General features: G+C 34.3%; 1 protein-coding gene across 4 annotated transcripts in view; it reads left to right on the top strand.

The window, feature by feature from the left end:
* The window catches only part of PPP4R4 (protein phosphatase 4 regulatory subunit 4), a 233,038-nt gene that overhangs the window by 146,251 nt on the left and 65,448 nt on the right, over positions 1–21,339 (top strand). For all 4 annotated transcript variants that reach the window (XM_058292201.2, XM_071213717.1, XM_071213718.1 and 1 more), the window contains 7 exons: positions 438–559; positions 12,006–12,128; positions 13,413–13,582; positions 14,309–14,428; positions 16,571–16,648; positions 17,497–17,580; positions 18,180–18,362. In XM_058292201.2, coding sequence (XP_058148184.1) covers positions 438–559; positions 12,006–12,128; positions 13,413–13,582; positions 14,309–14,428; positions 16,571–16,648; positions 17,497–17,580; positions 18,180–18,362 — 880 coding nt within the window. The remainder of the gene's footprint in view (positions 1–437; positions 560–12,005; positions 12,129–13,412; positions 13,583–14,308; positions 14,429–16,570; positions 16,649–17,496; positions 17,581–18,179; positions 18,363–21,339) is intronic.

Genomic DNA, 21,339 nt, shown 5'->3' with positions numbered 1-21,339 from the left:
TACTATATAGAAATTAGTTTATTATAATGTCATGTTTCTGGTGAATGAAAAAATAATTTATCCCCTGAAATCTAGATCAAATTTTGTTTGGCTTTTGACAATTACTGCTGATAAGTTTTTCTAATCAGGCCAGATCATTTGTTAAATTTGCTTAAAATGGAAAAGAAGTATTTTATAATTTATAAAGTCATTAAGATCTCTGAAGTTAACTATTATCCTGCAGAAAGTGAAACTAATTTAAATAATGAAATTACTAGGAATGTTTCTTGTATTTATGTCATGTTTTCCCAAGCAGATTGCAAGCTTCTAAAGAGCAGGACCATCAATTTCTTTATGATTTTTCATATTTTTGCACCACCTGACTCAATGACTTCTTTGTAGTAGGTTCTCGCTATAACTTTATTGATTGGATTTTTCTTCTGTTGCTTATTGTGCAGGACAGAACTTACAAAAAGTGTGGTGCTCCCTGAATTAATAGAACTCTCTAGGGATGAAGGCAGCAGTGTACGACTTGCAGCTTTTGAAACTTTGGTTAATCTGCTTGACATATTTGATACAGGTAAATCTTAATTTAGATACATCTTTACTTCTGAAAGCAGTGTTTTTCTCTGTTATGTACCATAGATGCAAGGTGGAATTTCTTGTTATTTTTCATGATAAATGTTAAGCATCCCTTCTCTCTATGGTCCTTCTTTCTCTTTTAGTGCCTTCTGTGCTGCCACTTTTACCCGTATGGTACCCTGTTCGTTCAACATTCCATACCTCTCTCTTTTCTCTCATCAGAATTTAACTCATTTGTAATAGGACTGAGAATTTGGCTTGGTAATTAGCCTTTAAATTTCTTAACCATTTGATCCTAAGACAGAGCCTGACTAAAACACTGACTAAATTAGGTTCCTTAAAATTTTAAAAATCAAAGTGGCACTTTATTACATGTTATTTTACACAATATAAATATCAGTATATTTTAATAGTAAAAAATTTTATAGCAATGATGGACTAATTTTAAGATTTCCAAATCAGAGTCAGATGTACTTTAAGACAGAATTGTCTTTGCATAAAGCCCAAAAGGAAACAGCATAAAAATGAGTATTTCTGTAGCCCCTTTATTTTTTTAAATCAATTTTATTGAAACATATTAATAAACCATACAATTCATCTTAAAGTGTACAATCAATGGCATTTGGTATAATCACAGAGATGTGCATTCATCAATTAGTATTAGAGCATTTTCATAACTCAAAAAAAAAACCAACAAAAAACAAAAACAAACTAAAAAAACCCCTTAGTAGTCACATCTCAAGCTTTCTATCCTCCCCCTCTCATAATAATTGCCAATTTATTCCCATCTCTGTAATTTATTTGTATTTACATTTTGTGTAGATGAAGGCAAATGATATGCAGTACTTTTTGTCTAGTTTCTTTCATTTAGCATGCTTCCTTTTTTTTACCATTGATGGAAGAGTGTTAATGTACTATACACTAACTGTCCAGTTTTTTTTATTGTTTTAGTTTGCCCAAATAACACCCTGTTATTAACCTCTTGTAAACTAAGGTAACAGTACATTTGTTCTGTTTCAGAGAAAAGCATTCTTATATATGCACCCATATTCATTTTTCACAAGAAGTTTTGCTATGCTATACAGTCCTATGTTTCATTTTTAAGCTTTCCTTCTAGTGATACACATATGCTTCGATCTTCCCTTTCAACCACTATCATACCCATATGTTAGCCCTACTAATTACAAAGCTTTGATGTGCTTTCACCATTTCTATTCATTTCCAAACATTTATACTAATTATGCACAGATTAAATCTCAGCTTTCCATTCTCTAACCACATTCTATTCTCTGGTTACTTCTATTCTAGCTATTAACTCCATGAGTTTGTTATATTTAGTTCGTAATAGCTAAATCATACAATATTTGTCTTTTTGTGTCTGGCTTGCTTCACTCAACATAATGCCCTTCATGTTCATCCATATTGTCATATGCTTTATGACTTCATTTCTTCTTAGAGTTGAATGGTATTCCATCCACAGTTTATCCATTCATTAGTTCTTGGATACCTAGGTTGTTTCTATCTTTTGGCAATTGTGAATAATGCTGCTATGAATATTGGTGTGCAGATATCTGTTCATGTCATTGCTCTCAGTTCTTCTGGGTATATACCTAGTAGTGGTATTGCTGTATTACTATAGCAATCTATTTCTAAACTAGATATAGATCTATATCTAACTTCCATAGGAACTGCCAAACAGACTTCCACAGCGGCTGTACCTTTCTACATTCCCAACAACAGTGAATAAGCTTTCCTATCTCTCCACATGCTCCCCAACACTTGTAGTTTTCTACTTTTTCTTAATAGTTGTCATTCTAGTAGATGTGAAATGATATCTTATTGTAGTTCTGATTTGCGTTTCCCTAATAGCCAGTGATGTTGAGCATTTTTCATGTTTTATTTTTTTGTCATTTGTATTTCTTCTTTAGAAAAATGTCTTTTCAAGTCTTTTGCCCATTTTTAAAATCAGGTCATTTGCCTTTTTATTGTTGTGTTGTAGGATCTCTTTCTATATCATGGATATTAGGCCCTCATCGGATGTGTGATTTCCAAATATTTTCTCCCATTGAATAGGCTGCCTTTTACCCTCTTCACAAGGTCCTTTGAGGTGCAGATATGTTTAGTTTTGAGGAGGTCCCATTTGTCTATTTTTTTCTTTTGTTGCTTGTGCTTTGGTTGTTAGGTTTAAGAGACCCCTGCCTTTTACAAGATCTTGAAGATGTTTCCTTACATTATTTTCTAAGTGTTTTATGGTCCTGGTTTTTATGTTTAGGCCTATAATCCATTTTGAGTACAGAGAATGAGATAGAGATCCTCTTTCATTTTTTTGTTATGGATATCCAGTTCTCCCAGCACCAATTATTGAAGAGACTCTTCTATTCCAATAAAGTGGACTTGGTAGGCTTACTAAAAATCAGTTGACGGAAAGCGGCTGTGGCTCAAGCAGATGAGCTCCCGTCTACCATATGGGAGGCCCTTGGTTTGCGTCCCGGGGCCTCCTTGTGAAGGCAGGCTCCCCTGCGCACTGTGGAGCACTCCCTGGCCCGCAGATGCCATGGAGAGCTGACTCAGCAAGGTGTAGTAATAAAAAGAAGGGAGATGGCTCACTGGGTGCACTGGGGGAGAGTGTAAACTACGATGTAAACCATTATGCATGTGGTGCAGCAGTGCTCCAAAATGTATTCACCAAATGCAGTTAATGTCCCATGATGATGAAAGAGGTTGTTGATGTGGGAGGAGTGAGGTGAGGGAGGTGGGGGGTATATGGGGACCTCTTATATTTTTTGAATGTAACATTTTAAAAAAGAGAGAGAGAAAAAAATGCTATCATTTTTCTTTGTGGTGTAATGAAATTGTTCTAAAATTATGTGAAGTTATGAATGCGAATCACTGTGATTAAACTAAAAACCATTGATTGTACACTTTGGGTAGATTGTTTGGTATGTGAATATATCTCAATAAAGTTGCTTTAAAAATTCAAAAAAAAAAAGAAGGGAGACAAGCGAGAATTCAGAAAAGCCTACAGCAAATGGACACAGAGAGCAGACAGCAAGCAAGCTGCAAGGAGGAGAGGGGAAATAAAATAAATAAATCAGACACAGAAGAATGCACAGCAAATGGACACAGAGAGCAGACAGCACACAAAAAGCTGCAAGGTAGGGGAGAAAAATCAGTTTACCATGGTGATGAGGTTCTATTTCTGAACTCTCAGTTCGATTCCGTTGATCAATATGTCCATCTTTATGCCAATACCGTGCTATTTTGACCACTGCAGCTTTATAATACACTTCAAGGTCAGGAAGTGTGTCCTCTGACTTTGTTCTTTTTTGTAGGATGTTTTTGGCTATTTTGGACCCTTTTCCTTTCCAAAAAATTTGGTAATTGATGTTTCTAGTTCTGTAAAGTAGGATGTTAGAATTTTAATTGGGTTTGCTTTGACTCTTTAAATCAGTTTGGGGGAAATTGACATCTTCACAATGCTTATTCTACCAATGCATGAACATGGAATATCCTTCTATTTGTTTAGGTCTTCTTTGATTACTTTTAGCAGTGTTTTTTAGTTTTCTGAATACAGATTCTTTACATTCCTTGTTAAATTAATTTTTACATGTCTTTTTGTTGCTATTTTAAATGGAATTTTTTTTCTTGATTTCCTCCTCAGCTTGCTCATTGCTAGTGTATAGAAACATTATTGATTTTTGCACATTGGTGTTGTATCCTGCCATTTTGCTGAATTCATTTATTAGTTCTACAGCTTCGTCATAAATATTTTGGGATTTTCTAAATATAGGATCATGTCATCTGCAAATAGAGTTTTACTTCCTCTTTTGCAATTTGATTGCTTTTTATTATTTTTTCTTGTCTGATTGCTCTAGCCAGAATGTCTAGCACAATACTGAATAACAGTGGTGACAGTGAGCATCCCCATCTTGTTCTTGATCTTAAAAGGAAAGCTTTCAACCTCTATCCATCAAAAACGATGTTGATTGTGAGATTTTCATATATGCCCCTTACTGTGTTGAGGAACTTTCCTTCTATTCCTATGTTTTGAAGTGTTTTTATAAATAAAAGATGCTGGATTTTGTCTAATGCCTTTTCTGTATCAATTGAGATGATCATGTGTTTTTTTTTCCCTTCAATTTGTTAATGTGGTGTATTACGTTGGTTTTCTTATGTTGAACTACCCTTGTATACCAGGAATGAAGCAAACTTGATTGTAGTGTATAAATCTTTTAATATGCTGTGGATTTGATTTGTAAATATTTTGTTTAGAATTTTTGCATCTATGTTCATTAGAGAGATTGCTCTGTAATTTTCTTGTATATCTTTATCTGGCTTTGGTATTAGGGTGATGATGGTTTTATAAAATGTGCTGGGTATTGGTACATGGAGCTGCCCTGGATGGTGCTTCAGAGGCAATCACCAGACATTGTAAATCCTCACAGGGCCTACTGGATGGAATGGAGGAGAGTATGGGCCATGATGTGGACCATTGACTATGAGGTGCAGAGGTGCCCAAAGATGTACTTACCAAATGCAATGGATGTGTCATGATGATGGGAACGAGTGTTACTGGGGGGGGGGGAGAGGTGGGGTGGGGGGGTGGGGTTGAATGGGACCTCACATATATATTTTTAATGTAATATTATTACAAAGTCAATAAAAAAATAAAAAAAATAAAAAAAATAAAAAAAATAAAATGTGCTGGGTAATTTTCCTTTCTTTTCAATTTTTTTTGGAGAGTTTAAACAGGATTTGTATTAATTTTTCTGGAAATACTTGGTAGAATTCCCATGTGAAGCCCTCTGATCTTGTACTTTCCTTTTTTGGGAGATTTTTGATGATTGATTCAATCTCTTTACTTGTGATTGGTTCGCTGAGTTCTTGTATTTCTTTTAGAGTCATTGTAGGTTGTTTGTGTTTCTAGGAATTTGTCCATTTCATCTAGGTTGTCTAATTTGTTGGCATACAGTTTCTCATAATATCCTCTTATGATACTTTGTATTTATGTAGGGTCAGTTGTAATGTCCCCCTTCCATTCCTGATATTATTTATTTGCATCTTCTCTTTTTTTCTTTGTTATTTTAGCTAAGGTGTTATTGATTTTATTGATCTTCTCAAAGACCCAGCTTTTGGTTTTTTTGGTTTACTTTATTTGTTGTTATTCTCAGTTTCATTTATTTCTGCTCTAATCTTTATGTCTTTCTTTCCGTTTGCTTTGGGATTGCTTTGCTGTTCTTTTTCTAGTTCCTCAAGGTGTTCGGTTTGGTCTTTGATTTTAGTTCTTCCTTCTTTTTAAATATAGGCATTTAGGGATATAAATTTTGTTCTCAGCACTGCCCTTACTGTATCCCATAAGTTTTTTTTTTGCAAATTAATGGTTTTTATTTTTTAATTTAATTTTAATTTTTTTAGATTTAGGTGGATTAATATAGACTTTTTTGTTTTCTTATTTTTAAAAGATACTTAGATTACATAAATGATACATAAAAAATGTAGGGGATTCCCATAGGCCCCACTCCCTACCCCTTCCACACTTTTCCACATTAACAACATCCTTCATTAGTGTAGTCCATTGCTATAATTGATGAACATGTATTGGAGCATTGCCACTAAGTGTGGGTTATAATTTACATTATAGTTTAAACTCTTGCCCACACACTTTCGTAAGTCATGACAAGATACATAATGGTCTTTATCTGTCATTGCAGCATCAGTCAGGGCAATTCCAATGTCCCAAAAATGCCCCCATATTACACCTGTTTTTCCCCTCTTCCTCCCCTCAGTTTTTCCATTGCTAGAATAACTATAAGTCTATCTCTAGTAGAATAACAGTAAGTCTCCTCTAGTCCATTATTCATTCCCCAATCCTGAGGATTCTGGGATGGTAATGGCCACTCTGCCTCTAATTGAGAGGGTGCTTAGATTGCATGGGGAAGATGGATAGGACTATATTGCTTGCAGTTGCAGACTCTCTGTTCCTTGGGATGGTCATTGTCTATCATCATTTCCTTGTTAGTTGTCCTGGGTGAGTCCAATGAACTGGAGAGTAGATGTTGCAACTGTTGAGACTCAAGGCCTGACTAGAATATAGAAAGCCCCAAAATTTAAGTCTCTTGGACTTAAACCTATCAACTCTAGTGCTCAATATAGGTTCAAATATAAGGGGCAGAAGATCCATGTGTAGGGAAACCACAACTGAGTCCAACTCTGTCGTACTGGGGAGCATAAGTACCAAAATAGGACCCACTGACAGGGCACCAAACTCCTGAGCTGTGAGCCCTGCCTATAGTGTCTGGATGTCTCCAGAGACCTCAGGATCCTTGCTATTTAAGGCAATATTTACTGTGTCAATGAGATCCTGCTGAGATGTGCATAAGCATAACCTCTGGAATGACTTCCTGACTCACTTTGAAGTCTCTTAGCCATATAAACTCGTTTGTCTTTACCCTTTCCCCATTTTGGTCAAGGTCCTTTTCCAGTTGCATTGCTAGTTGGTGCTTGGTAGTAATCCCTCAGTGGCAAGGAGGCTAATTCCCTGGAGTCATGTCCCACATTGAGGGGACATGTCCCACATTTATCTGCTGAGTTTGGCTTCGAGAGAGGCCACATTTGAGCAACAAGAAGGCTCTCAGGAGGTAACTCCTAGGCAACCTACAATACTAGGCTAAGTTTCAATTTCAGAAGAAAACATTCCTAAGTACAGCACTCATCAATATGAAGGGACCATTAATGGTCCAGACGTTTTGATAAGGTGTGTTCTCTTTTTCATTTGTCTTGAGATATCTACTAATTTCTTTTGCAGTTTCTTCTTTAACCCACTGTTTGTTTAGGAGTGTGTTGTTTAACCTCCATGTATTTGCAAATTTCCCCCTTTACTGCCTACTGTTGATTTCCGGCATTTTAATCAGAAAAGGTGCTTTATATAATTTCAATGTTCTTAAATTTATTGAGAGCTGTTTTGTGACCCAACACATGGTCTATCTTGGAGAAAGATCCATGAGCACTTGAGAAAAGGATATAGCCTGCTGATTTATGATCTGTATATGTCTGTCAGGTCCAGCTCATTTATCATATTAATCATGTTCTCTGTTTCCTTATTGATCTTCTTTCTTATTCTGTCTATTCATGTGAGTGTCATGTTGAAATTTCCAGTTATTATTGTAGAGATGTCTATTTCTCCTTTCAGTTTTGCCAGAGTTTGCCTCGTGTATTTCAGGCATCCTAGTTAGGTATATAGATATTTATGACTGTTACTCCTCCTTGTAGATTGGTCTTTTTATTAATATATAATGGCATTCTGCATCTCATCACTTTTTAGCATTTAAAATCTGCTTTGTCTGACACCAGTATAACTGCCCCTGCTCTTTTTTTGGTTGCTCTTTGCATGAAATATCTTTTTCCAACCTTTTACTTTCAGTGTATTTGCATTCTTGGGTCAAAGGTAAGTCTCCTGCAGACAGTATATGGATGGCTTATGTTTTTTTAAAAATTTTTTTATCCATTTTGTCAGCCTATGTATTTTATTTGGGAAATTTAATCTTTTAACATTTAATGTTACTACTGTAAAGGCATTACTTACTTCAACCATTTTATCCCTTGGCTTTCATATGTCATATCTTATTTTTCTCTGTTTTTATTTTACCCTTTTGGTTACATTATCTGATAGTCTTACCTTCTGCACTCTCCTCCAAGCCTCTCTCTCCTGTCTTTTCTTTTCTGGCTGTAAAACTCCCCTTAGTGTTTCTTGCAGAGCCAGATTCTTGTTTATGAACTCTTTTAGTTTCTGTTTATCTTTATTTTAAACTCACTGTCATAGTTGGAGGATTTTTTTTGTCAGAATAATAATTCTTGGCTGGCAGTTTCTTTCAGTACCTTAATCATATCATACCACTGCCTTCTCACCTCCATAGTTTCTGAAGAGAAATCTGTACTAAGTCTTACTGGGTGTCCTTTGTATATGATGGTTTGCTTCTCCCTTGCTATTTTCAGAATTTTCTCTTCTTTGGCATTTGACTTTCTGAATATTATGTGTCTTGGAGTAGTTATATTTGAATTTATTCTGATTAGAGTATGCTGTGCTTCCTGGACATATATATTTGTATCTGTTGTGAGAGTTGTGAAATTTTTGGCCATTATTTCCTCAAATACTCTTTCTGCCCCTCTTCCATTCTATTCTCCTTCTGTAACTCCCATAACTTGTATATCGGTGCATGTCATTTATCTTTCAACTCCCTGAGCCCCTGCTCAATTTTTTCCATTCTTTTCTCTCTCTATTCTTCTTTCTTTTGAATTTCAGCCATTCTGTCCTCTACACCACTGCTTCTTCTTTGATTTCAATTCTGCTGTTGTATGTCTCTATTGTATTTTTATATCTCACTTATTGTTTCTTTCATTCCCATAATCTCTGTTATTTTTCTATTCAAGTTTTCAAATTTTTCTTTCTGCTCATCTAGTTTCTTATTAATGTCTTTTATTTCTTAGCCATGTTGTCCTCCAACTTCATGATTTGATGTAAGAGATTTGTATGAACATCATTGATTAGTTTTTTTCAGTTCCTGTGTCTTTTCTGGAGATTTGAAATGGAAGAGATGGCCTGAGCCATATATTCCGTTTTCTTAGTATGGCTTCCAATTTTTTGCTGATGTGTAGACATCTGATTATGATGTCAAGTTTGCTCTGATGTTCAATTTCTCTCTCTTGCCTAGGGATTTACTGTTATATAGCTGTGTGCCACAACTCTTCTTTTACTCTTTGTTCAACTTGTTCTAAATCTTTAGGATTTCCACTAACTGCTCCAACCAAGGCTATGGACCCAGTCTCTTTTGTTTATTATTATTTTTCCTTTCTTTTCATGCACTTTCCTGGTCTGCTAACAGAAGGCACTCTTCAGAAGCCCTCTCAACTCAGACTCCAGATGCTATAGGGAATGTATTCATTGTAACCCTATCCAGGGTAGGAAGTACAGGAGCAATGTCCCTTAGGGTGGGTTAAACCTTGAAAACAAACTTTCTCAGAAGCTGTTCTCCTCCCTTGGCTGTCTGCACCTTTCCTGCCTCTGTGTCCTCAGCAACCAGTATATGGAGAGTGTTTGAGAAGGCAGACTATCTTTAGCTCTCTGATTGCTCTCAGGGCAAACAATACCATGGCCCCACTCAACCTGGCCCTAGGATGAGGCCAACCAAGTTCACTGGTTGAATTTTCTGTAGGTTGTGTCCCTCTGTCTCCCTTTTCTTAGGAAAGAGGATCTTTGCAACCCCCTCAGTCCATGCTGCCAGCTAGGGGCTAGAGGACCCACTCCTAGGGTGGGGGAATGGGTGCCAGCAGCTGCTGCTGCAGCTTTGCTCATGGGATTTTTCGAGCTGAGACTCCTTTCCTTTGTCCCTTTCTTTTCTGGGTGGTGTCTAGCCTTCCCCTGGTGTTCTAAGTCCTAGAAGAGTTTTCTGAGCAGTTTGCCTGTCATCTAGCTATTTTTCTGGGAAAAAAGTGAGCCCTCTGCCTCTCCAATCCTCCATCTTCCTGGAAGTCTCCTTAATATTTTAATGCTAGAAATCTCATGGCCATGGTAAGAAGAAATTTGGAATGTACTATCTGAGTGGGGAAGGGTAAGGAAGTATGTCTTAATGTCGTGCACATCAAAGCACAGAGACAATTAGCTGCTTTAATAGGTGTATGACTAGACTTTTGATTAATCCTGGACCTTAGTTTATCCGTGAACATTAACTATTCTGAGAAGGTAAAATGTGAAGAGATAAATGTCAAATACTTAGGTAGAAATTTTAATTGTGTAATTCTAGGATTACATTTATTTGGATTAACAACATTTTGACTGAACTAGGAGAGAGAGCTTCTTGAAGATTATTGCAATGTGGACAATAACTTATTGCTTACAATTAATCACAGAATACTCATTTAGGCAATATGATGAACCAGAGGACTAAAACCAGCAACACATGATGTCAGTGAATGAATCTCCTTGTCCCTAATAATGGGACACTCCAGGCATCCAAACTAAAAACCTTGGCATCATCTTTGATTTATTTCCCCTTATTATCATACATGCAGTTATTGCAGATACCTAAACTGTATTCTTGGGTTTATTTCCTGTCATTCTTTCTCATTTCTCTTGTATATTATGCTCCAACCACACCATTATTTCAGCATTCCACATTCTCTAGGCTTTCCACAAATTCTTTACTCTTCCTATTCATTTCCTCCTTTTCTCCCCTAGCCAACTCCTTCTCTTCCTTAATAGCCTACTTCAAATACAGTTTCCTCTATGACATATTTCCAAATACCTTAAACAAGGAGTTGGCAGGCTGTGATCAATAGGCCAAATATGGCCAGTCATCTGTTTATGTAAATAGTGTTTTATTATAACATAGCCATGTCCATTTATTTGTATATTGTCTGTGTTGTTTTTCTGTTAAAATGACAGAGTTGAGGAATTGTGAGAGATACTGTATAGCCTTCAAATACTAAAATATTTCCCATCTGGCCCTATACAGAAATAGTTTGCAGATTATTGCCTTGTACATATAACTATTAGAACAGTGATCACATTGTCTTAAGATATTTTTTGCATTTGGCTTCCTTGCTAGCTTGAGTTTCTCAAGTTCAGAGACCATTCTTCATTCATTTTTCTACTTCTATTATTTAGTAAAATGCTTGTTCCATGAGAAAATCAATAAATATTTGTTGAATGAATGTTATCATTTAGCAATAACAGTTGATATGGTACTGAAATGTGATGATAATAATAGTAATAACAATAAAACTAACATGCACATTATAGTATTTTACTTAGAATTCTCAGACCCTTAATAAAATACTGATTCATATCTTAAAGTTTATGAGAAATGTGAGCAACTTGGAGAATGTTTAGAATAGACTTAAATATCACTAATATATCAGAAACTTATGACCTAAGCAAAAATACTCAAACGATTGACTAACTTTATCAAGAAAAGGCATCTGAGAAGCAAAAGTGGAGTTAAATGCACAGAACATGTAATAAGTTAACCTAATTTCAATCTTAAATGAAATGATAAAATGGGCTTAAGCTGTAGATATATGTAAAAGAGAATAAGAAAAATTTCCTGTGCCTGTTACTTGTTTATTTATATTAGTGGTATCAGAATTCTTTTGGTTATTCAGACTAAAAAAACTCAATTATCTTAATGTTTTAATGTGTAATAACATTTTGTATTCCATTTCCTGCAACCTACAGTAAAAGTTCAAATCCCTCAGTCTGACATTAAAACTTTTGATAATTTCACCACCTTCTTCGCCTCTCATTTCCATCATCATTGTTTTCAAATATTTTCTATTATTATGAGTATAATATAAATTTTTCAGTTTTGAATTTGTGTATGTGTATTAATTTCCATATGTGCAATATGGGCAACTGGATCTAAAGCATTTTTTTTTGTTTTGTTTTCCAGATGACAGAAGTCAAACTGTACTTCCTTTAGTGAAATCATTTTGTGAAAAGTCTTTCAAAGCAGATGAATCAATTCTTATTTCCTTATCTTTCCATTTAGGAAAGCTATGTCATGGACTATATGGTATGATAGCTTTTGTGAATTTCAACATTAGAGATAATTTTTCCCTTTTTCTTTAACCGTAGCAACTTAACTTCAGCTTTTCATCCTAAAACCTAACCTTTACATGTGTAAAATCTTAAGAGATCTTAAAATTTTGGTAATATAATTTAGAGAATATTTCGGAATGACTTTTTTATGAATATAAGGTAGTTGAAGGAATAATGACGATTAAAGTAGGCATAGGCCTTTAAGTTTCTGAATATCTTATATTTTTGGGTTAGTATGCTGTAATAGAAGCTCAGGTGTATTAACTGTTGGTGCTTAGTAAGTATACCTTTATGAACCATTTGTTGAATTATTAATATAAGAGAAGTTAAGCTTAGAATGTTGAATAATACTTAAACTCTTGGCAATTTGAACATTTTCATTTCTTAGTTTATTGTAATATATAATAATGTGAACATTAAATTACTTTCTTTATGTGAATTGTAAACATTTAGCAGACTGTTTAAAAAACATGTTGTAGTATATAATGAGTTTCTAGCTCTTTAAAGAGAGTTAATGAATGTGGAGCCAGTCTATTTATCAAAACATTTTTGAGTTTACTTTGCTGTCTTTCAGATTCAAGTTTTAAGTTCTTCTCTATAGACACATAGATGTGTCTTTTCTATAGGCAATTTTAGAATATTTACCATAAATAAATAGCAATATGCATAATAGCCACAATATTATTATGATAGAAATTTATTAGTTGTCTACACTTTGATACATGCTGCATAAATTAATGCAAGCATAATCTCTACATTAATAGTTAATAGTTCATACTGAATGACTTAGTGATATAAAATATTGTTAAAATTAACATAAGGTAAAACAATGTGACCTATTAGAATTCCTTATGCTAGTCTTTCTTTCTGGTTGTTTTTATTTATAATAAATGCTTTGCAATCATTTACTTAAATATTTGGTTTCAATATTATTTAATATTTAAATATTTGCTCCTAAATGTGTGTGTGTGTGTGTTTTTTTCCTGAGGAGGTATTGGGGAATAAAGCCAAGACATCATACAAGGGAAGCAGCCACTGAGCTACATCTGTTCCCCAAAGAGAGTTAATTTTTTTTGTTTGTTTGTTTTTAGGAGGTACCAGGGATCGAACCTGGAACCTCATACATGGGAAGCAGGCACTCAGCCACTTGAGCAACATCCACCCCCTCTAAATGTTTTTTAATTCTACTTTGTTTTTCTTTTTTTAAAATTTTTGTTTTCAAATAAAATGTTGAGCATAGATTTTACATTCGTTTTAGGTATTTTCACTCCAGATCAACACTTGAGGTTTTTGGAGTTTTACAAGAAACTCTGTACTTTGGGTTTGCAACAGGAAAATGGACACAATGAAAACCAGATTCCACCTCAAATCCTAGAGCAGGAGAAGAAATATATATCAGTACGGAAGAATTGTGCTTACAACTTTCCGGTAATAAATGATTTATTTCTATTGACTAAGCATTTTGATTATAACTTTAAAAATATGTGAATAAATGGCCTTAAAAATTGCCATGTTTGGCGGCAGACTTGGCCCAGTGGTTAGGGCATCTGTCAAACCCTGGGCCTCCTTGACCTGTGTGCAGCTGGCCCATGCGCAGTACTGATGTGCGCAAGGAATGCCGTGCCACACAGCGGTGTCCCCTGCATAGGGGAGCCCCAGGCTCAAGGAGTGTGCTCCATAAGGAGAGCTGCCCAGCACGAAAGAAAGTGCATCCTGCCCGGAAATGGTGCTGCACACATGGAGAGCTGACACAACAAGATGATGCAACAAAAAGAAACACAGATTCCTGTGCCACTGACAACAACAGAAGCAGACAAAGAAGAAGATGCAGCAAATAGACACAGAGAACAGACAACCGGGTTGGGGGGGGAGGGGAGAGAAATAAATAAATATTTTTTAAAAATTGCCATATTTGACACTTACATCTAGCATTATGTCTGATATATAATAGGTAGTAAATATTTGTGGAACTTATATTTTCCTCTGTGTAAAATCAGAATTACATGCATGCATTTGACTCTTTCAAATGTGATTTCTAATTAAATTTTGATTCTAAGGACATGGTTTCAATTTAAATGAAATGATTATAATATTAGGTTATTGATGCATGTTTTCTCTCTTTCCCATTCATCTCCTCCCTCCCACCTCCACTAGGCCATGATTGTTTTTGTTGATCCTAAAAACTTCCACATGGAGCTCTATTCTACATTCTTCTGCCTTTGTCATGACCCTGAAGTACCAGTCAGACACACTATTGCTATTTGCTTTTATGAAGTAAGTCTTTAGAAATGATAACCATTTTACATTTGTGTACTAGATGAACTTTTGATATTTTGTCCACTTCTGTTTATAGATTTTATAAGATATAGGCTCCATGCCACTTTCAGATTCTGTTCTTAACTCTTATTTTCAACTTCCCATAATTCAGTATGTTTGCAGAATTCATTTATATAAATACATTTTATTCATTTATTAATCCATTCATTCAGATATCTTTAATATGCGCTTTATAATACTTATTTTTAACTTTGAAGTTAAAATTAAGAACTTGAGAACAAATGGAAAATTGACAAATAATTAAATTTATTATTTTTACAGCAAATGGATTGTGTTTCATGAACAAAGTTGTTATATTCAGCTATTATGACACTATTAATAAGAGCAAAAGTGAACTTAAAATTTTATTATGAATGTAATTAACTTTTAAACCTTTGAGGTTGAATTTTGGGGCATATGTCTTAGATGATAACAGTAAGCACTTATATGCTATACTTGCAAGATACAAGTATAAGCTGTAACTTTTCAACTTCAAAAGTACCACATAAAAATCTCTTTATAAGTGACATAATAAAATATTTTCTTCCTTTAAAAGTAGTATAATAAATATTTCCTTATTCTCAAAAAGAATTTTTCATCCTATTCCTTTCACTGTGTTCCTAAGTCGTAGTATTCTTAGGTTAGCTGAAAGTACAAGATATCAACAGAATCATTATAAATGTTATTTAAGATTCATTTGGCTGTTCGGTCACAGTCTTGATTCTTTAAAATGACACTCTTTTCTGGTCATGAATGAAATCTATGATCGTTGTTTAAAATGTAGGAAATATTCCCTTTCAATAGCATAATTAATAAAAATAATTCCATGTTGTAAGATTAAATTCTCTTTATAAATATACCTATAGAAATCCTGCTTTTGGAGGAGGGATCATGGGAAGGTGGCACTGGCCAGTTAAGTGAAATATTCTGCCCCAAGCTGCACTAAGCAGGCAGTTAGGCTTGGTTACCCTGTTAACACAGTTATTTGTCTAAATCAGTGGTCTCCAGAGAGGGTTGAATTAGATACAGAATCTGGGAACACAATGTTAGAGTTTCTATTTCTATTTATTTTTGTCATACCTTTAATATTTCATTATTATATTTTATAATATATATAATATGTTAGCTCCATATCAATGAACATATTGGAATGTGTTCAAAATATTTCATTGTAGGAGTGAGTTGGGAGACGGTTGATCTAGCCATTTGCTAGGTGTCTAGTTTCCATATTTTCACAATCACGTCATGCAAGTAGGCTAAGGATGATGCTTCACTCCATAAAATGAAAGATTAGTCTAAGTTTGTCCTTTAAAATAATGAAAATCCTTTGGTAGCTTTAAATTTTCCTAATAATGTGATTGATGAGTCTGATAGTTACTGTGTTCTAACTTCTTTCTTGTTTTTCAGAAAAATAACATTCTGAAAATAATTTCAGCAAGTAAAAAACAACCCTGTAGAGCAGAGGTTTTAAAACCTCTTTATTTATCCAGGATCCTTTTTTTTTTTTCCAAATAAAATTTTACTCAAAAGCCCCAAAATGTAAAAATAAATAAAGGTGAAGTAGAAACTGGTGAATTCTTTATTGTTGGTTCTGGAGGAAAATTCTTTTCATAGAATTTTCCAGATTAGACTGGACTTTCACATCTCTCTCATGCTGATTAAAGTCTTTAATGGGGAAAATGAAAATCATTTTGCTTGCTTTGGAATTATCACTACTCCAAGATTATTATAGACCATCAGGAGAACTTGCCCTCTCTGGGAAGCTCCTTTAAGATCCTGCTGGCTGTTCTGAGTCCTTAAAATGTGAAGTAGAGGCATCCATGGGATTATTATTGCTTATGTTGTGAAAGTTACGACTTTGCTAAATCCCATCCTTCTTCAATTCCTCGTCCCCACCTGTCCACACACATCGGCACCTTGTGAGGTAGACTAAAAAGCTGGTCATGTATGCAACTTATTTTCCTAGAATTCTATTTTATATTTATATTGTAATCTAGTTTTATTTTAAAAGTATCTAATAGGAGTATTTTAAAAATTATTATTATACGCCATATATATTTAGTAGTCTCAAATCTGAGAGACCTTATTGCTACGTTTCAGGTGTCTAAACTTCTGAATTCTGGAGTATATTTAATACATAAAGAACTAATGACACTATTACAAGATGAATCACTGGAGGTAATATCTTTTTACTCTTTGGTTTTTACTTCTTTTATTTTAAGTCTGAGTGAATATGTCAATCCTTTTTTCTTCTTCTTTTGCTTCTTGGGAATTGCATGAAATCTTTCTACTAACTAACCCTAGAAACTTCACATCAATATACCATTATACCATAGACTGGAAATTGGGAAGATCTTTTTAAAAATTAAATTTTAAAATATATACATATATTTGTTTATTAAGGAAGAATTGGGAAATGAAGAGAAGTAGGCAGGCAAAAAAGCACCTTTAGTTCCAATCACTGTTACTATTTGGCATAGTTTTTCATCTATTTTTTCTATATAAAATTTTAAATTTATTTCATACAAATATAATCATATGTTATCATATTTATATCTTTTCTTCTTTTGGGATTGTTTGAGGAGCATTTTACCACCCAGTATATACTTTTAAGGACCTGTAAATACTTTATTTTGATGTTGTATTTAATATATCTCATTCTCCTAAATGATTACTAGCTTGCCAAATCTCAACTCATCAACATTTAGACATTACTGAGGATACTGATTTAAGCAGTCTTTCAAAAGTTGGGAGACAGTTTTTGAGCATGTTGGTTGGGTAGAAGTAGTTATCTCAGACTTTGACTATTTCATGAGGTAGATATCCCTTTTGAAAGGTGGGTTGAACAAGGCAATTGGTTGTATTTCTAAAAGCTTTCCAGCAAGAAGATAACAGAGTAAGAAAACAGAATCCCCCAAATGTTTGGTAAATAAAACTATTTCATTATAAAATTATCATGTGGAAAGACATAGATTGATTAATTTATTAGAAAAACATAGTAATCATTTCAATATCTCTATTAAAAGGTACTAGATGCCCTTATAGATCATCTTCCAGAAATTTTGGAACTTATGTCTACTTGTGGAGAAAGCAGTGTTCAAGAAAATAAGGTAAATACCATCTATCAAAAAAATTCTGAACTCTTTAAGTAGTATACAACTTCACAGGGTGGTTGTGAGAAGTCAACGAAAGAATATGTGGAAAACACTTAAAATACTCCTTGCCACATAGTAGTTATCCAATATGTCTGTTGGAGTTTTAACAGCTTGTTTTTTGGCTACAGTTCTTATACTAGCATGTTTATTGTCCTTGGGATTTATTTTCATGTTTCTCATTTTCATTAACATTAAAGATTATTTTAAGAATAACAAGTAGTGAGGACAGAAAATAAGAATTTAAAAGATCAAAGCTTGCTCACAGTGATATATAATAATGTTTAACTTATTTAGAAGGTTTACTATTGTAATCAATCTGACGGGAAGAATAATGAATCTCAGTCTCTATTTTGAAATTTGGTTTCCAGTAACTATAAATTTTATTTGTGGACATCTGATTTTACCAGATAATTATCTACCTCCAACAACTGAAGTGTTTACCTTTCCCCAATGTATTGATGTATTGTAAGACTGAATAATTTGTCTAAATACTGCATTTGGTTTATTTAATTATCATCAATTCATCAATTCTTTTGTTGTGTTTGCTTTTTCAGTTACCAGCTCTGCCCGACTTGATTCCAGCACTCACAGCTGCTGAACAGCGGGCTGCAGCCTCTTTAAAATGGAGGACTCATGAGAAGCTACTACAGAAATTTTCCTGTCTGCCACATATCATATCAAGTGATCAGATTTATTATCGTTTCCTACAAAGAATGTTCACAATCATGATGACAAATGTGAGCCTTTTTCTTATTCTTTTGAGCTCCTGGTTAATTTTGGAATTGGCAAATTCTTCATATTCTCAAAATAGTGCAACAAACTCAGTTCATTCCTTTCTGCCTAGAAGGATGTTATCTTTCCAGTCCCCTGAGAGGGAACTCAAGTTTCCCTTTCCTTCTCCAACTGTTTGATCTTCTGCCTAGCTGGAGAGAGGAGTGAAGAGATGGTACCTCCACTCACTTACTTTTTGTTTGTATACTGCCTGAAAAAGTGAAAATAAATGAAGCTATATAGTTCTTCTCAAAAGGAAGGTTGAGAGGATTCGTTTTTTTCCCCTGCAAAGTACCTTCTGCTCTGATGTGCCATGTCTCAACACACTTATGCCAGTTTGTCAAGGCATACCTTCATATCAGTTTGGAAACATTTTCTCTAAGGTACCTAAAGGTTGGCTATGTAACCGATAAAGTTATACCCAAAACATCGATGTCCTACTTTGGATAACCTTGTAATTAGAGTTATTAAGAATTATTAGTCAGCTAAAGGGGTATTGATGCAAAATACCAGAAATCTGTTGGCTTTTATAAAGGGTATTTATTTGGCGTAGAAGCTTACATTTACCAGGCCATAAAGCATAAGTTACTTCCCTCACCAAAGTTTGTTGCCATGTGTTGGAGCAAGATGGCTGCAAGGGTTCAGGCTTCCTGGGTTTCTTACTTCCATGGGCTTGTTTTTCTCCTGGCTCAGGTGCTCTGCTCTCTCCACAGAGGCCAGCTCTAGACTACCAGGAGAATAGCCTGGGGCCTTAGCCGTGTCTAATGGAGCCTTCTCTCCTACCTCTATCTGCTTCTCTGTGTGTTTACATCCTGGGCTCCAGGATCAAAACTCCAGCTTCCCTTCTATGCCATGCGGTTTCTCAATGTCCTACTGATGTGGCCCAATCAAAGCCTTAATCATTATTTAATCAAGTAAAAGTGACACCTCTAAATCCAGTCCATTCTAATATGCCCAGAGGGACAGACCAGTTGACAAACATACTCCAATATTTGTTTTTGGAATTCATAAACAATATCAAACTGCTAGACAGAGTCAAAAGTTAAAAAAAAAGACTCAAACAGGCTTTTGGTTATCTCTCAAAGCAGAGTTGCACTTAAACCTCACCATAGAGTTAGTTCTCTATCTTTCCCTGAAAATTTTCAGAGAGGATTATTTAACCCACAGTTCAATGTACGCTTAATATGGCATTCTGCTACCTTTTGTTGATGTATAAAAATGGTCTGCCTTATCTTTACATTTTATAAGCTGTTCAAAAGTATTTTAATTTCTCACTGTTTTCAACTAAAGGGAAATAAAGAATTCTAGCAGTCATCTCAAAAAAACCAAAAGCTGTTTTAGCTTCAAAGATTAAAAAAGAGGGAAAAAATAAAATTATTGTTATCATTTGCAACTTAAGTAAAAAAATGAAAATGAGTCACACATATTATGTATTAATACCTCTCTAGAAGTTTATATCATATATCAGAGTAAAGCCTAGAGGTTTAAGATTAAATTGTAGATGTAACAATTTTTAAAAGTGATTTTGATAACAACATCCTTATCAGTTTTATATTCACTAGCATGAATGTACCACATAGGAAATTTCACAAAAACTTGAGCAGAATTTATTAAGTAATTTTATTACTTAAAACAATCAGACACTATTCTAAGAGCTGGGGATATAAGAGTGAACAATACTGATGGAATCCTGCTCTTACGGAGCTTACATTCTAAAAGTGGTAATGTTGGGGGATAATCAATTTAATACAAATAGTAAAAAAAAAATAACAAGCATGATGACTGCTATGAATTTGCAGTTAATTGTCTCAACCTAATTACTTAGTAAATATGTTTGTATTTAGGAAGCTAAGAACATGTAATTATCCTGAATTATTAGTTTATCTTTTGAGAAGGAGAAATAATTTATGACATAGCATAAAAAAATTTTTTATGCCTGTTAGAACCTAAGGAACTAATTCTGCACCTAAAAGGGCACATTGATTATTATAGCACATTTTTCATTATCAGTGAAGACTCATATTTGGTTCAGTATTTTCTGGAAGAAAGAGAGAGATCTACATTTTTAATTCCATACCTAATAGTCTTGTATTCATTAATTCATTCAACAAAATTTATTGAGTGCTTATTATGTGTCAAGTACCCTTCTAGGTGCTAGGAATACAATATTGAACAAAAGAGATAAAGTACCTATTCTCATAGAGTTTATATTCTATGAAGATTCAGCAATAAACAAACACATAAATATAGAATATATTGGGGTAAAAAGTGCACTGAAGAGCTATAAAGCAGGTAGAAGTGAAGATGGAGGGTTGTAGGCTATTGTTGTGGATGTAGTTATCAGGGAAAAAGCTACTCCAACCAAATGTGCTTTTTGCAGAGGCTTGAACAAAGTGAGAGAGTGAGCAGTGTAGATGTCTGAAAGACGAGCAGTGTAAGCAAATAGCATAGTGAGAGTAAAGGCCCTAATACACGAGTATGCTTGGCTGTGTGTGGAGCGGCAGGGAGGCTGGCGTGGGCTAGTAGTAGAGAAAGATGAACCTAGAGAGTAGTTGATTCTACTGCACACAGGTCTTAAAGACAATGATGTGGATAATCAATTCATTTTATTCTCCAAGACAAGGGAAAAGGGAAGTCTGTGGAAGGTTTTGCCTAGGGGAGTGACAGAAGCTGATTTTTTTCCCCCTACTTTTGTTATGAAAATCTTTAAAGATACAGAAAATTAGAGAAAATATAATGAGCCTCCAAATACCTATCACTTTGATTTCACAGTTTTAACATGTTGCCACATTTGCTATTTTTCTTTATGCTTTAGTATTTTAAATTATAGATATCATTATAGCTTATCTTTTATCTTTAAGCATTCCAATGTTCATCTCTAAGAAATAAGGGCATTTCCTATATAACCTCAATACAATTATTACATTAAAAAATTAACAAGTA

The sequence above is a fragment of the Dasypus novemcinctus genome, chromosome 3 (assembly GCF_030445035.2).
Source record: "Dasypus novemcinctus isolate mDasNov1 chromosome 3, mDasNov1.1.hap2, whole genome shotgun sequence".
NCBI lineage: Eukaryota > Metazoa > Chordata > Mammalia > Cingulata > Dasypodidae > Dasypus > Dasypus novemcinctus.
Note: the sequence above shows the minus strand (reverse complement) of the source record. Positions and strands in the feature narration are given on the sequence as shown.